At 48.2% G+C, this 12786-nt stretch overlaps 1 protein-coding gene across 1 annotated transcript; it reads left to right on the top strand.

Moving 5' to 3' along the window:
• Positions 1-646: 646 nt before the first annotated feature.
• Positions 647-11787, top strand: LOC135247302 (CXADR-like membrane protein). The gene is made up of 4 exons (XM_064320604.1): positions 647-780; positions 10378-10638; positions 11126-11407; positions 11684-11787. The coding sequence occupies exons 1-4, from the start codon at positions 705-707 to the stop codon at positions 11785-11787; spliced, it is 723 nt and encodes a 240-aa protein (XP_064176674.1). The 5' UTR covers positions 647-704.
• The last annotated feature ends 999 nt before the right edge of the window (positions 11788-12786 follow it).

The following is a 12786-nucleotide window of genomic DNA, read 5'->3' as shown; positions in this document are numbered from 1 at the left end:
GAAAACCCGGAACCACTCGAATAGTGAAATCACACAAGTACAGGGGAGTGAAGCAGCTCAGGGAACACAGACACAGAGACAGTACTGGGGAGACAAGTGACCGGGAGTCCAGACTACAACATTTCACTGCGTGCACTTAGATTCGCTCACTCTTTGTTCTGTGTTCAGTTGCGTGAAGACCATAGCCTGTGTGCAATAAATATTTGTCCTTAACTGACTTGCAAGTAAGCACAAGTTTAATAATTTTTTGTTTATTCAGTTTTGCATCATTAAAACTAACTCCCCAAATGCAGTTTATGAAAAAAAATACTACTTTTATTTGGTAGGACAAGAAGCTAAGGATTAATGTTGATTGATTCACAGCTACTGAGCAATTTGCACGTTTGCGTTTATGATGTCAAAATAGCGCTTGAAACGTCCCATGAGACACCTGGTAATGGTTCATTCTGGCGGGACAAAAAAAAGACACAGAACGTTTGCTAATCTCATTCAGCCTGCAGAGCTGGCGACACTTCCCTTCTGTCAAACTTCTCTCTAAGAACCACACGAACACGTCACCCCCCCCCCCCCCCGCCCCCGCCCCCGTCCCCACCGCCTCCTCCCCGTTAGGAAACAGGCGCCACATGCGGTCCCTCAGAGATCGCCGGAGGAGAAGTTTCTGCGCCGCAGAGATAGACGGTCACCGTCGCCAAGCGGTCTAAAAAATGAGGGCCGCCAACTCCGCTAGAGCTTTCTTATTTTTACAAATTATTCTCTCCTCGTTTGCGAAGACCCCGACTGGTGAGTGCCTGTTTTTCGTTTCACGCGTCTGAAATTGCACGACCAGAGGATTCGTTACGAGCATTGTTATTCAGATAATAGAACAGTTATTTTTATCTCTATTTCGCGATGACATTTTTCAACATGAACAGACTGGAAGCACATATACAGTTCTTGTTTTTATATATATATTTTGTTTAGCCTTTATTTAACCAAGGTAGACTCACTGAGGTGGAAAACCTGTTTTTCATGAGTTGCCTGGGCAAGACAGGCAGCAAAAAATACACCACACAAAATTACAGACACACAACATACATCAAAATACAGCATAAAGCACGCTGAATTAAATTCATAATCATGGACATGGCACCAAATCGAGTGCTATGTGGCTATGTGACTGCCTCTATGTTGTAGTCTGTATTTCCTGGTCACTTGTCTCCCCAGTACTGTCTGTGTGTCTGTGTTCCCGAAGCTGCTTCACTCCCCTGTACTTGTGTGATTTCACTATTCGGGTGGTTCCGGGTTTTCGTGGTTTCCCCCCTTCTTTCCAGTCTCGCTTTACTTTCTTCCTGCTTATTTCTAGTTTTACTAATTTCTACTAATCCCTACTAACTTATAGATTGTAAAGTACTAACCTCACTAATATACTAACATGTGAATATTACTAATGGACTAACACACACTAGTTTTGGGTTTTTGATAGTTTAGATCACTATACTAATACATTAACCAGTCTCCCTTTTCCATGCTGCGCTGTAGCTCCGCCCCTTTTCTTTCTAGCCTGCTCTAACGCTGAGTTCTGCAATTGCCTGCACCTGTCTCTTGCTCTGACTGCACCTCTCTCTCTCTGCACGTGTTTTACCTGCTTCACCCAGGCCGTCTATTATCATTGTTTTCTATGTGATTCCAGTCCGCGTTTTGTCAGTCCCCTGTCATTGAATTAGTTTTCCTAATGTTCTTCACCTGGATGTTGTTTGTTACTCCTCCCTCACTCACTTAACCCCTCCTTGATTGTTATCTTCCCCAGTGTATAAATGTCAGTCTTTTCCACCTGTTCAGTGTCAGAACGTTGATCGAATTCATTGTGCCGATTGTTAGTAAGCCTTTGTCTATCGAGATTCCTGCGACACCCCTTTGCCCGACTTCGAGTTTGCCTGCCCCTTTTGGTTTTGTTTGCTTCTGGTTTGACCTTCGCTTTGCCTTGACTTCTCTTTTGCCTGTCCCTTTGTACCTTCGCCATTCTGATCTCCTGGTTTTTGATTTTTTGCCTGTCTTTTCACTATTCTTTTGGAAACTCGATTTGGCACCGTCCTCTCTCTAACTACCTGGCTTCGAACCTCGGACTGATTAAAGACAACGTTTTTTGGATTTCCCTGGTTTGCGTGTGGGTCCTTACACAGAACATCACAGTACGTTCTGACCAGGATGGACCCAGCAGACCCTGCCCAGGTACAATTTGTACTTGGGCAGCAGGGAGCCATGTTGGGACGCCACCAGTCCCACTTGGAGTCGGTCTCTCACCAGCTGCAGACCCTAACCTCCTGCGTGGCGGAGCTGACATCTGCACTCCGGGCTTCCTCGCCTGGCTTCGCTCCCCAGCAATCTGCGGCTCCCACTACGCCTGACATCCCACCTGTACGTGCTCGTGAGCCCGACCTTCCTCCTCCGGAGAAGTACGACGGAGAACCTGGTGGCTGCCGCCCATTCCTTACCCAGTGCCGGCTGATCTTCCAGCTACAGCCAGCTACCTTCCCCACTGAGCAGGCCCGAGTTGCCTACATCATCATGCAGCTCACCGGGCGAGCTAGGAAGTGGGGAACGGCTGCCTGGGAGGAGGGGCTTCCCTGTGTGCAGACCTCCACGCTGCTCGCAGAAGAGATGAAACGGGTCTTCGACCGCTCCAAGCACGGCCATGATGCGGCGCAAGAACTCCTGCGCATGCGCCAAGGGGGAATGACGGTGTCGGACTTCGCCATCGACTTTCGTACTCTGGCTACCGCCAGTGGCTGGGAGAAGAAATCTCAGTACGACACCTTCCTCAATGGCCTGTCTGAGAGCGTGAAGGACGAGCTGCTGACCCGGGACCTGCCCGAGGACCTAAACGATCTCATTGCCCTGGCTATCCGCGTGGATTCACGCATCCGAGAGCGCCAACGGGCTCGCAGTCAAGGGGTCTACAACCGAGCAGTCACTGAGAGGTCCAGAACCACTGCTGCACCTTCTACCAATCTCAAACCTCCTCCAGTCATGATGTCGGACCCGGAACCGATGCAAGTCAACCGTGCTCGCCTGACCAAGGAGGAGAGGGATAGAAGGATGCACACCAGGTCATGCCTCTACTGTGGGAAACCAGGCCACTATGTCGCAGCCTGCCCGCTAAAAAGACAACGCCCGCTAGTGTGTCGAGAAGCACTAGTGGGTATGATTCCTACCGAATCCTCCTCCAAACACCGGACTTGCCTGCCTGTCACCATTGAGTGGGATGGACGAACCAAAGGGACCACCGCCCTCATCGACTCCGGGGCCGAGGAGAACTTCCTGGATGCTGGGGCCGCCGAGAGATGGGGGATCCCCTTGGAGAAGATGTCATGCCCCCTAGTGGCCAACTCGCTCAATGGTCAGAGGTTGGCGAATATCACTCACACCAGCGTTCCTCTCAAGGTTCAGCTCTCCGGCAACCATCAAGAAGAGCTTCAGCTCCACATCATTGAATCTCCCCACTCACCCATCATTCTCGGGCATCCCTGGCTTGAGAAGCACAACCTCACCTTGGAGTGGAACTCGCACAAGATTTTGGGCTGGAGCCCATTCTGTTTAGCATCTTGTCTGCGAGAGGCCCATTCTTCTGTTCCTGAGTCACCTCCTCCCGAGAAGCCGACGGACCTGTCGGCGGTTCCTCCCGAGTACCTGGACCTAGAAGAGGTCTTCAGCAAGTCCCGAGCCACCTCTCTGCCTCCTCACCGCCCTTACGACTGCGCCATTGACCTGAAGCCCGGCACCACTCCCACCAGAGGTCGATTGTTCTCTCTGTCTCGGCCGGAGACGGAAGCTATGAATAAATACCTCCAGGAGTCCTTGACTGCCGGCATCATCCATCCTTCATCCTCACCAGCAGGGGCCGGATTCTTCTTCGTGGGGAAGAAGGATGGCTCACTCCGGCCTTACGTCGACTACCGAGCCCTCAATGACATTACGGTCAAGAACCGTTACCCACTCCCCCTCATGGCTTCCGCCTTTGAACTCCTGCAAGGAGCCACCATATTCACCAAGCTGGATATGCGCAACGCCTATCACCTGGTGCGCATTCGAGAGGGCGATGAATGGAAGACAGCCTTCAACACTCCTACCGGACACTGGGAGTATTCGGTGATGCCCTTCGGGCTCACGAACGCACCAGCTATTTTCCAGACACTGGTGAATGATGTTCTGAGGGACTGGATAAATAAGTTCGTTTTTGTATACCTGGATGACATCCTGATCTTTTCCAAAACTAAGGAGGAACATATCATCCAGGTCCGCAAGGTGCTCCAGAGACTGTTGGAGAACCGTTTATTCGTCAAGGCGGAGAAATGCGAATTTAGTTGTAACACCACTTCTTTCCTGGGATACATCATCTCCGCCGGCAGCATTCAGATGGACCCCCAGAAGATCCGGGCGGTTGTGGAATGGCCTCAGCCAGACTGTCGTCGGGAACTGCAACGTTTCCTGGGCTTCGCCAATTTTTACCGCCGTTTCATCCGAAATTACAGTTCTCTGGCAGCCCCACTCACCGCCCTCACATCCATTAAGACCCGATTTCAGTGGAACGCCCAGGCTGAAACAGCCTTCCGAGCCCTCAAGAACCACTTCACCTCTGCACCCATCCTTGTCTATCCTGACCCTGCGGTTCAGTTCATCGTAGAGGTTGATGCCTCCAACATTGGGGTGGGAGCCATTCTCTCTCAGCGCTCATCCAAGGACAATAAGATTCATCCCTGTGCCTACTTTTCTCACCGCCTGACACCCACGGAACAGAACTATGACATTGGGAACCGTGAGCTGTTGGCAGTGAGGATGGCTTTGGGAGAATGGCGCCATTGGCTTGAGGGCTCTCAAACACCTTTTCTGGTGTGGACCGATCATAAGAACCTGGAGTACCTTCACACAGCCAAACGCCTCAACTCTCACCAGGCCCGATGGGCACTATTCTTCTCCAGATTTGACTTCACCCTTGCTTACCGCCCCGGGTCGAAGAATACCAAGCCTGACGCCCTCTCCCGCCGGTTTGAACCACCCACCAAGGATCCTTCACCTGACACCATCCTCCCGCGGAGCTGTTTCATCAATGCCATTCACTTGGACATCGAGGAGATGGTTCGTAAGGCCCAGGAGGATGAGGCTGGTCCAAGTAATTGCCCAGCGGATCGTCTCTACGTTCCTGCCCAAGTCCGCTCAAGTTCTCCTTTGGGGCCACGCGTCGCAACTCTCATGCCACCCGGGGGCCACCAGAACCAGGACATTTATTCAGAGACGTTTTTGGTGGCCCTCCATGAAACAAGAGATCTTGGACTTTGTGGCTGCCTGCTTGGTCTGTGCCCAGAACAAACCCTCTCACCACCCACCCTCAGGTCTGTTACAACCCCTCCCCATCCCACACCGCCCCTGGTCTCACATAGCGTTAGATTTCATCACAGGCTTACCCCCATCCAACACTTTCACCACTATCCTCACCATAGTTGATAGGTTCTCTAAAGCTGTTCACTTCGTTCCCCTCACCAAGCTTCCCTCTGCTAAAGAAACCGCCAACCTACTCATTCATCACGTTATTAGACTACACGGCATCCCCACTAACATAGTTTCCGATAGAGGCCCCCAGTTCACTGCACGTTTCTGGAAAGCCTTCTGCTCACTGTTGGGTTCCTCCATTAGTCTATCCTCAGGATTTCACCCCCAGACCAATGGCCAGACCGAGCGGGCCAATCAAGTTATCGAAACTGTCCTTAGATGCCTCTGCTCCAAGAATCCCTCCTCATGGTCTTATCAGCTACCCTGGGCAGAGTATGCCATAAACTCACACACCTCCTCTTCCAAACTTTCTCCATTCGAGTGCTGCCTAGGGTACCAGCCGCCTCTGTTCCCTAGTCAGGAGGAGGAGGTGGGGGTCCCCTCAGCTGAAGCCTTCATCCGGCGCTGCAGAAGGACATGGAAGACCGCTCGCCTCAACTTGCTTCGCGCCAGCGCCAGGATGAAGGTGACGGCCGATCGCCGCCGCTCTAAAGCCCCCTCCTACAGAGTTGGACAGCGTGTTTGGCTCACCACCAGAGACATTCCCCTACGTGTTGAGTCCCAGAAGTTAGCTCCTCATTTTATTGGCCCCTTTCCTATTGTTAAAATCCTCAGCCCCACTGCTGTTATATTAAAGTTACCCTCCACCATGCGCAGAATTCACCCCACTTTTCATGTTTCCCGCTTAAAACCCGTTGTTACCCATCCCTCTGCCCTGCCCCTGAGCCCCCCCTCCCCCCGACTCATTGATGGTGGTGATGCCTACACCGTGAACAAACTGCTGGATGTTCGTCGTCGGGGTCGCGGCCTTCAGTACCTGGTGGACTGGGAAGGCTACGGCCCCGAGGAAAGAAGCTGGATCCCCTCTCGCTTCATTTTGGATAAGCAGATTGTTAAGGCGTTTCCTAGGGGGGGGGGGGGTACCGTTGTAGTCTGTATTTCCTGGTCACTTGTCTCCCCAGTACTGTCTCTGTGTCTGTGTTCCCGGAGCTGCTTCACTCCCCTGTACTTGTGTGATTTCACTATTCGGGTGGTTCCGGGTTTTCGTGGTTTCCCCCCTTCTTTCCAGTCTCGCTTTACTTTCTTCCTGCTTATTTCTAGTTTTACTAATTTCTACTAATCCCTACTAACTTATAGATTGTAAAGTACTAACCTCACTAATATACTAACATGTGAATATTACTAATGGACTAACACACACTAGTTTTGGGTTTTTGATAGTTTAGATCACTATACTAATACATTAACCAGTCTCCCCTTTTCCATGCTGCGCTGTAGCTCCGCCCCTTTTCTTTCTAGCCTGCTCTAACGCTGAGTTCTGCAATTGCCTGCACCTGTCTCTTGCTCTGACTGCACCTCTCTCTCTCTGCACGTGTTTTACCTGCTTCACCCAGGCCGTCTATTATCATTGTTGTCTATGTGATTCCAGTCCGCGTTTTGTCAGTCCCCTGTCATTGAATTAGTTTTCCTAATGTTCTTCACCTGGATGTTGTTTGTTACTCCTCCCTCACTCACTTAACCCCTCCTTGATTGTTATCTTCCCCAGTGTATAAATGTCAGTCTTTTCCACCTGTTCAGTGTCAGAACGTTGATCGAATTCATTGTGCCGATTGTTAGTAAGCCTTTGTCTATCGAGATTCCTGCGACACCCCTTTGCCCGACTTTGAGTTTGCCTGCCCCTTTTGGTTTTGTTTGCTTCTGGTTTGACCTTCGCTTTGCCTTGACTTCTCTTTTGCCTGTCCCTTTGTACCTTCGCCATTCTGATCTCCTGGTTTTTGATTTTTCACTATTCTTTTGGAAACTTGATTTGGCACCGTCCTCTCTCTGACTACCTGGCTTCGAACCTCGGACTGATTAAAGACAACGTTTTTTGGATTTCCCTGGTCTGCGTGTGGGTCCTTACACAGAACATCACACTCTAGATCCTTACTCATAGATTTAAAGATGCCCAAAGAGACCAGATCAGAAAGTTTCAAATTGTTTTGTAAACATATTCCAGGTGAAGCAAGCAGAATACATGAATGACCTTTAACCCTACTCTGTACGGACGTTGGGGACAGACAACAATAATAATCCCTGAGAACGAAGACAGTGACCTCCAGCACACCTAGAAAGGATCATGCAAGCGGCCTTATCTCATACTGAATGTACACACAGAGCCTGCTGAAGGTGCCCTTTGCCTCAAGGTTATTGTGGTTTCCCTCCAGTCAACAGTTATTTGTGGCCTGGAAACAAGGTGTGGGGAACTGTTGAGCCAATCAGTGACTTGAAAGCAAAGTGCTGAAGCATTTTTCAAAAAAAAAAAAGAAACAGCAGACTAAAACTCAGTACCAGAGTTTAAAAGTGGGAAACCACCAAGATTAGGATTATAGCATAGCTGAACCTCAAAGTTTGTGGGGGTGGGTTAAAGTGTGGATTAACCCAGTGTGGGTGCTTCCTAGTTGGGAAATGGCACGTCTTTTTCAGATAAAGAGGAAGTTTCAGTCATACAGGAAGTGGGTTGGCATATGGGACAACTCAGACTAAAAGGTCATGGGGGATGGAAGGGAAGGGGGGGGTGCGACAGTACGGGTGCTGGGACCCAAGCACAGAGTGGGGGGAAAAAAAAAAAACACGAAACTCAAAAAGGGAAAATTAACAAAGATTTTACTCACACAAAAAAAAGGCAAACACAAACAGGGAACAGGCAAGGCCACAAAGGGCAAAACAACAAACTCAAAACATTCTTAAGAACAAAACACAGAACAGAACACAGGCAGGCAGGCAGGGTACAGGCAGGTGGAACACACAGGCAAACACATAAAAGAAACACCAGAAAATACATACGGGTCAGGAACAAGCACAAGTCGGAAGCAAACACAGGTGGGAAACAAACAGAAGTCAGGAACAAAACACAAACGGGTAAAAAACACAGGCAGGTACAATGGGTCTCAACAAACGCTAGTCGGGAACAAACACAAGGAACCAGCACCCGAGTCAAGGGAACAGAGAACTTAAATAGACAAGGGTAACAAGACACAGGTGAACTCAAAAAACAATCAAACCCGAAGGAGGGGATAAGACACAGGTGGGAACAATGATGGGATAACGAGACAATTGAAACAATCATACAATTAACTGGGGGGGAGCAGGACACAAAACAGAAGTGCCGCCATCTGGCGGCCCAACAAGGGAAACACAGACAGGAAAACAGGACCATGACAGGGGGGGCATTTCCTCTCATGCCCTTCATAAGAGTGATGGCAGAATGAACCATCATGAAAATAAAAACTGGCACAGCTAGTAAGAGCTGTCAGTCCCACACTGGCATGAACCAAGCATTGAGCTGATTTTAGCCCCACCACCCAGTACAGGGTTTGCGATGCATCAGGGCTTAACTCTGTATGGTATAACACCACAAGGTAGTGATCAGAATGTTCTCAGCTGAACATTCTAATGCTGATGTAACCATCACTGCTGGCAATTGAAAGCAATGGAGTTCTAGAACACCGACTTGGAATTTAGAAAAAAAAAAAAAACATTCCAAGAAAACCTACTCTTCAAAGCGCTAAGAAAGGTGAAGGAAGTCATCTCAGGAGGGATGAATATTTGGAAGGTGTTTGTGGTGAATGCTCATTACTGCCCACTGAGAGCCAAATCCCCAAATTAAGCTCACAGCTGCAGAGAAACAATAGTTTGACCTTTTATTTATCATAATTTCATAGTTAAAATAACCCCATGTGTTCAACTTTTCATACATTTGTTTTGTAAATGGAATATTCACATTTTCAGTTCATACTGTTCATCATTCATGGTTAATGTGGCATTAAGTCTAAGTCAGTCCTGCTTCTGTAATGGCCTGTTGTGCACTGATGCTCAGAATCTGCCACCACATCTTTCAATCTCTCAATTGATATTGATACCTGATATTGGAAATCCAATGATAAGATATTGTGCCTCCTGCTAGGGTGAAACGGTCAAACCTGCTCTTCATTTCACTCTTCAAATTAAATACTATCCTTTATGTAGAAAAATAATGGACGAAGAAATATACGTTCAAGCTGATTATAAAATCTGCAGTTATAAAATACATTAGAACTGCTTAATTATGCAGTTATAAACTACTTATAGGATGGTATAATGATAGCCTGTTTACTACAAATGCTAATTATTTCTTCATTTTTGTTTTATATTGATTTTACATATTACATTTTATGCCAAAAAGAGATTGTTGCGAGATGTTGCCTTTATCAAATCAGCGTTTCCATAGTTTGTGCCAGTACCTTATCTGACCCAGATCTGCATGTTATCCTCCTCCCCCTTGCTTCTGTGAATAAATTTTTTTTTTTAAAAACCTTATCTTTAGATCCTGTAAAATTTTAAATCACCCCTGTTTATCACTGAGAATTTTCAGGGAGCCATTTTACTCATGTGACCACGTAGTCGTGCGAAAAGAAGAATTTTATTTTGAATTTTGGTCAAAATAGATGTTCTGTGCTTCAGCTGTCAGTGATAGGTGGGACTTGAACGCGTCGAAAAGTATTTCCCGTAAAATTTCCCGTAAAAGGACGGAGTGTGGCACAGTGGGTAAGGAACTGCGCTTGTAACCGAAAGGTCGTAGGTTTGAGTCCCGGGTAAGGACACTGCCGTTGTACCCTTGAGCAAGGTACTTAACCTGCATTGCTTCAGTATATATCCAGCTGTATAAATGGATGCAATGTAAAGTGCTACGTAAAAAGTTGTGTAAGTCGCTCTGGATAAGAGCGTCTGCTAAATGCCTGTAATGTAATGTAATGTAATGTAATGTAAAATACCTGACTGAGCCCTGCATGTTCTCATCCTCCCTTGCTCCCCCTCCTCCCCCCCCCCCCCCAGTGAGGCTTTCCGTTCCCGAGGGTCATTACATCATCCTGATGTGCCCTGGCCACGAGCCCACAGACTCCGCTCCCCTGGAGTGGAGGGATGGGGACGGACGGGTCCTGACCACCTGGCAGGGGCACACGGCAGCCAGCGCTAAAGCGGGCAGGTACAGCCACCTGGCGGACGGCTCCCTCTTCATCACAGACCTCCAGCCGGGGGATTCCGGAGAGTTCCGCTGCGGCGACCAGGTGGCGGCCGATGTGGAGGTCCTGACAGGTGTGTACACCTGCAGCCGGGGCGTTAGGAAACACCAGTCATCGTACATCCTCACATCAGTACCGCACCACACACCCCGGGATCTCAAAACCCAGTCCAGGAGGGTCCGCAGCAGCCGGGATTACGTGCTTCCCGTCGATCAGTGGCCAATTAAGGCCTTGGGGGGGGGAAAAAAACAAAAACAAAAACGAGGAGTGGTCAGGCTCTCGAAGCCAGTCGATGGCTTTAGTTAAGCGATGGAGTGTTACTCCGACTCACACGTCAGTGGAGTCTCACTTAAATGTGGGTGATGGTCCGTCATTTTAAATCACAGGCGAGGCTTGGTCATCCACTTGAATTGTTATTAGTGCAATCTGAGTTACACACGACAGTTTTGCTGCAGTGACTGCCAGTCGCCTGTCGGTCGCATTTCATTCACCTGTCAGTCGCCTCAGTCACATTTCACTCTCCTGTCAGTCACCTGTCGGTCGTGTGTCTCGATCCTCAGGTGAAGAATACGCGGTCAGCGCCGGCAGAACCGTGCTGATCCCCTGCAAAGTCACCGACAAACAGAAACAGAAGTGGACGTTCCGGAAGAGCAAGCGTTCGGAACGCCGGACCGTCTTCGTCAGGTTTCGGAACGGAACGCTTAGGAAGGAGGCCGAAGACCCGCGGAACCGCCTCTCGCACACGAAGGACAACGCGCTCCGCATATCCGACCTCCGGCCCAGCGACGCGGGGGAATACTGGTGCAACGGCAAAAAGGCGGCCATTTTAACCGTGAGGACAGGTGAGTCCTTCTTGCCGAAGTTTTGGGGTCATTGTTCCACATCATAAATGTGAGACGTTGATAGTTTTTTTTGAGTCTTCAAGCAGCGTCCACACTGTACTTCCTCTTCCCATTTTTTAAATCTTCCTTTTCATTTTAATACAGCGCTTTTAAAATAGACTGAGTTAATCAACTTTAATTCGCTCTTGAAATCCTGCAATGTGGTGAGACAGTGTATTCATACACATGCCATAACACACTGTATTATTGGGTAAATTGTTTATATTTTTGGCGCAGGTGTGCAGAACCAAAGCGAGGTCGAATACTGCTTGGCTCAGAAGCCGCAGAGCTCCAGAGAAGGTGGCACTGAAGCCGCAGAGCTCCAGAGAAGGTGGCACTGAAGCCGCAGAGCTCCGGAGAAGGTGGCACTGAAGCCTCAGAGCACCGGAGAAGGTGGCACTGAAGCCTCAGCCTCCGCTTCCGGTCTCAACGGCTAACTCCCCCCCCCCCCCGAGCGCCCTCTGCTGGCTGCAATTTTAATAAATATAATTATTTTATATTCAGATACGTAAACTGCATTTTCATATTTATACGGTGATCTTTTATATAGAGAGATTCTCAAAGGTGATACAATATTATACTTTTACAATAATAATAATAATAATTGTTGTTGTTTTTATGGAATATTGCCTGCAAAAACAACAAAATGCTTGCATTACTTGAAAATGTCTTATTAAACAGCATCACTTCTCCTTTTCTTTGTTGTTTTTAGCCATTTTAGCCATAGTCACATGTTTGTGATCTCATACCTTAAAGGGTTAAATATGCCACCCTTAGTCAAACCAAATTCTTTCACTGAGTGCACTTAGATTCGCTCACTCTTTGTTCTGTGTTCAGTTGCGTGAAGACCATAGCCTGTGTGCAATAAATATTTGTCCTTAACTGACTTGCAAGTAAGCACAAGTTTAATAATTTTTTGTTTATTCAGTTTTGCATCATTAAAACTAACTCCCCAAATGGAGTTTATGAAAAAAATTACTACTTTTATTTGGTAGGACAAGAAGCTAAGGATTAATGTTGATTGATTCACAGCTACGGAGCAATTTGCACGTTTGCGTTTATGATGTCACAATAGCGCTTGAAATGTCCCATGAGACACCTGGTAATGGTTCATTCTGGGGGGTGAAATGCTGGCTCGGTGCCATTTCTCACTCACTGAATCGTTCATGTCATGTGAGATTGCAGTTTTCCCCGTTTGCTTGACCTGACTCATCTCACTGTGATTTCTGCACTGACGAATCACATCTGACTTTTATAAACCTTGCGGGTAACGGCTTAGCTTAAGGGGTGCTGGTGAGTGGTCAGAGGCCATTTTCCCTGCTGTCCGAATCCCTCCCTTC

This window comes from Anguilla rostrata, unplaced genomic scaffold (genome assembly GCF_018555375.3).
Source record: "Anguilla rostrata isolate EN2019 unplaced genomic scaffold, ASM1855537v3 scaf1205, whole genome shotgun sequence".
Lineage (NCBI taxonomy): Eukaryota > Metazoa > Chordata > Actinopteri > Anguilliformes > Anguillidae > Anguilla > Anguilla rostrata.
This window is presented reverse-complemented; position numbering and strand designations above follow the sequence as displayed.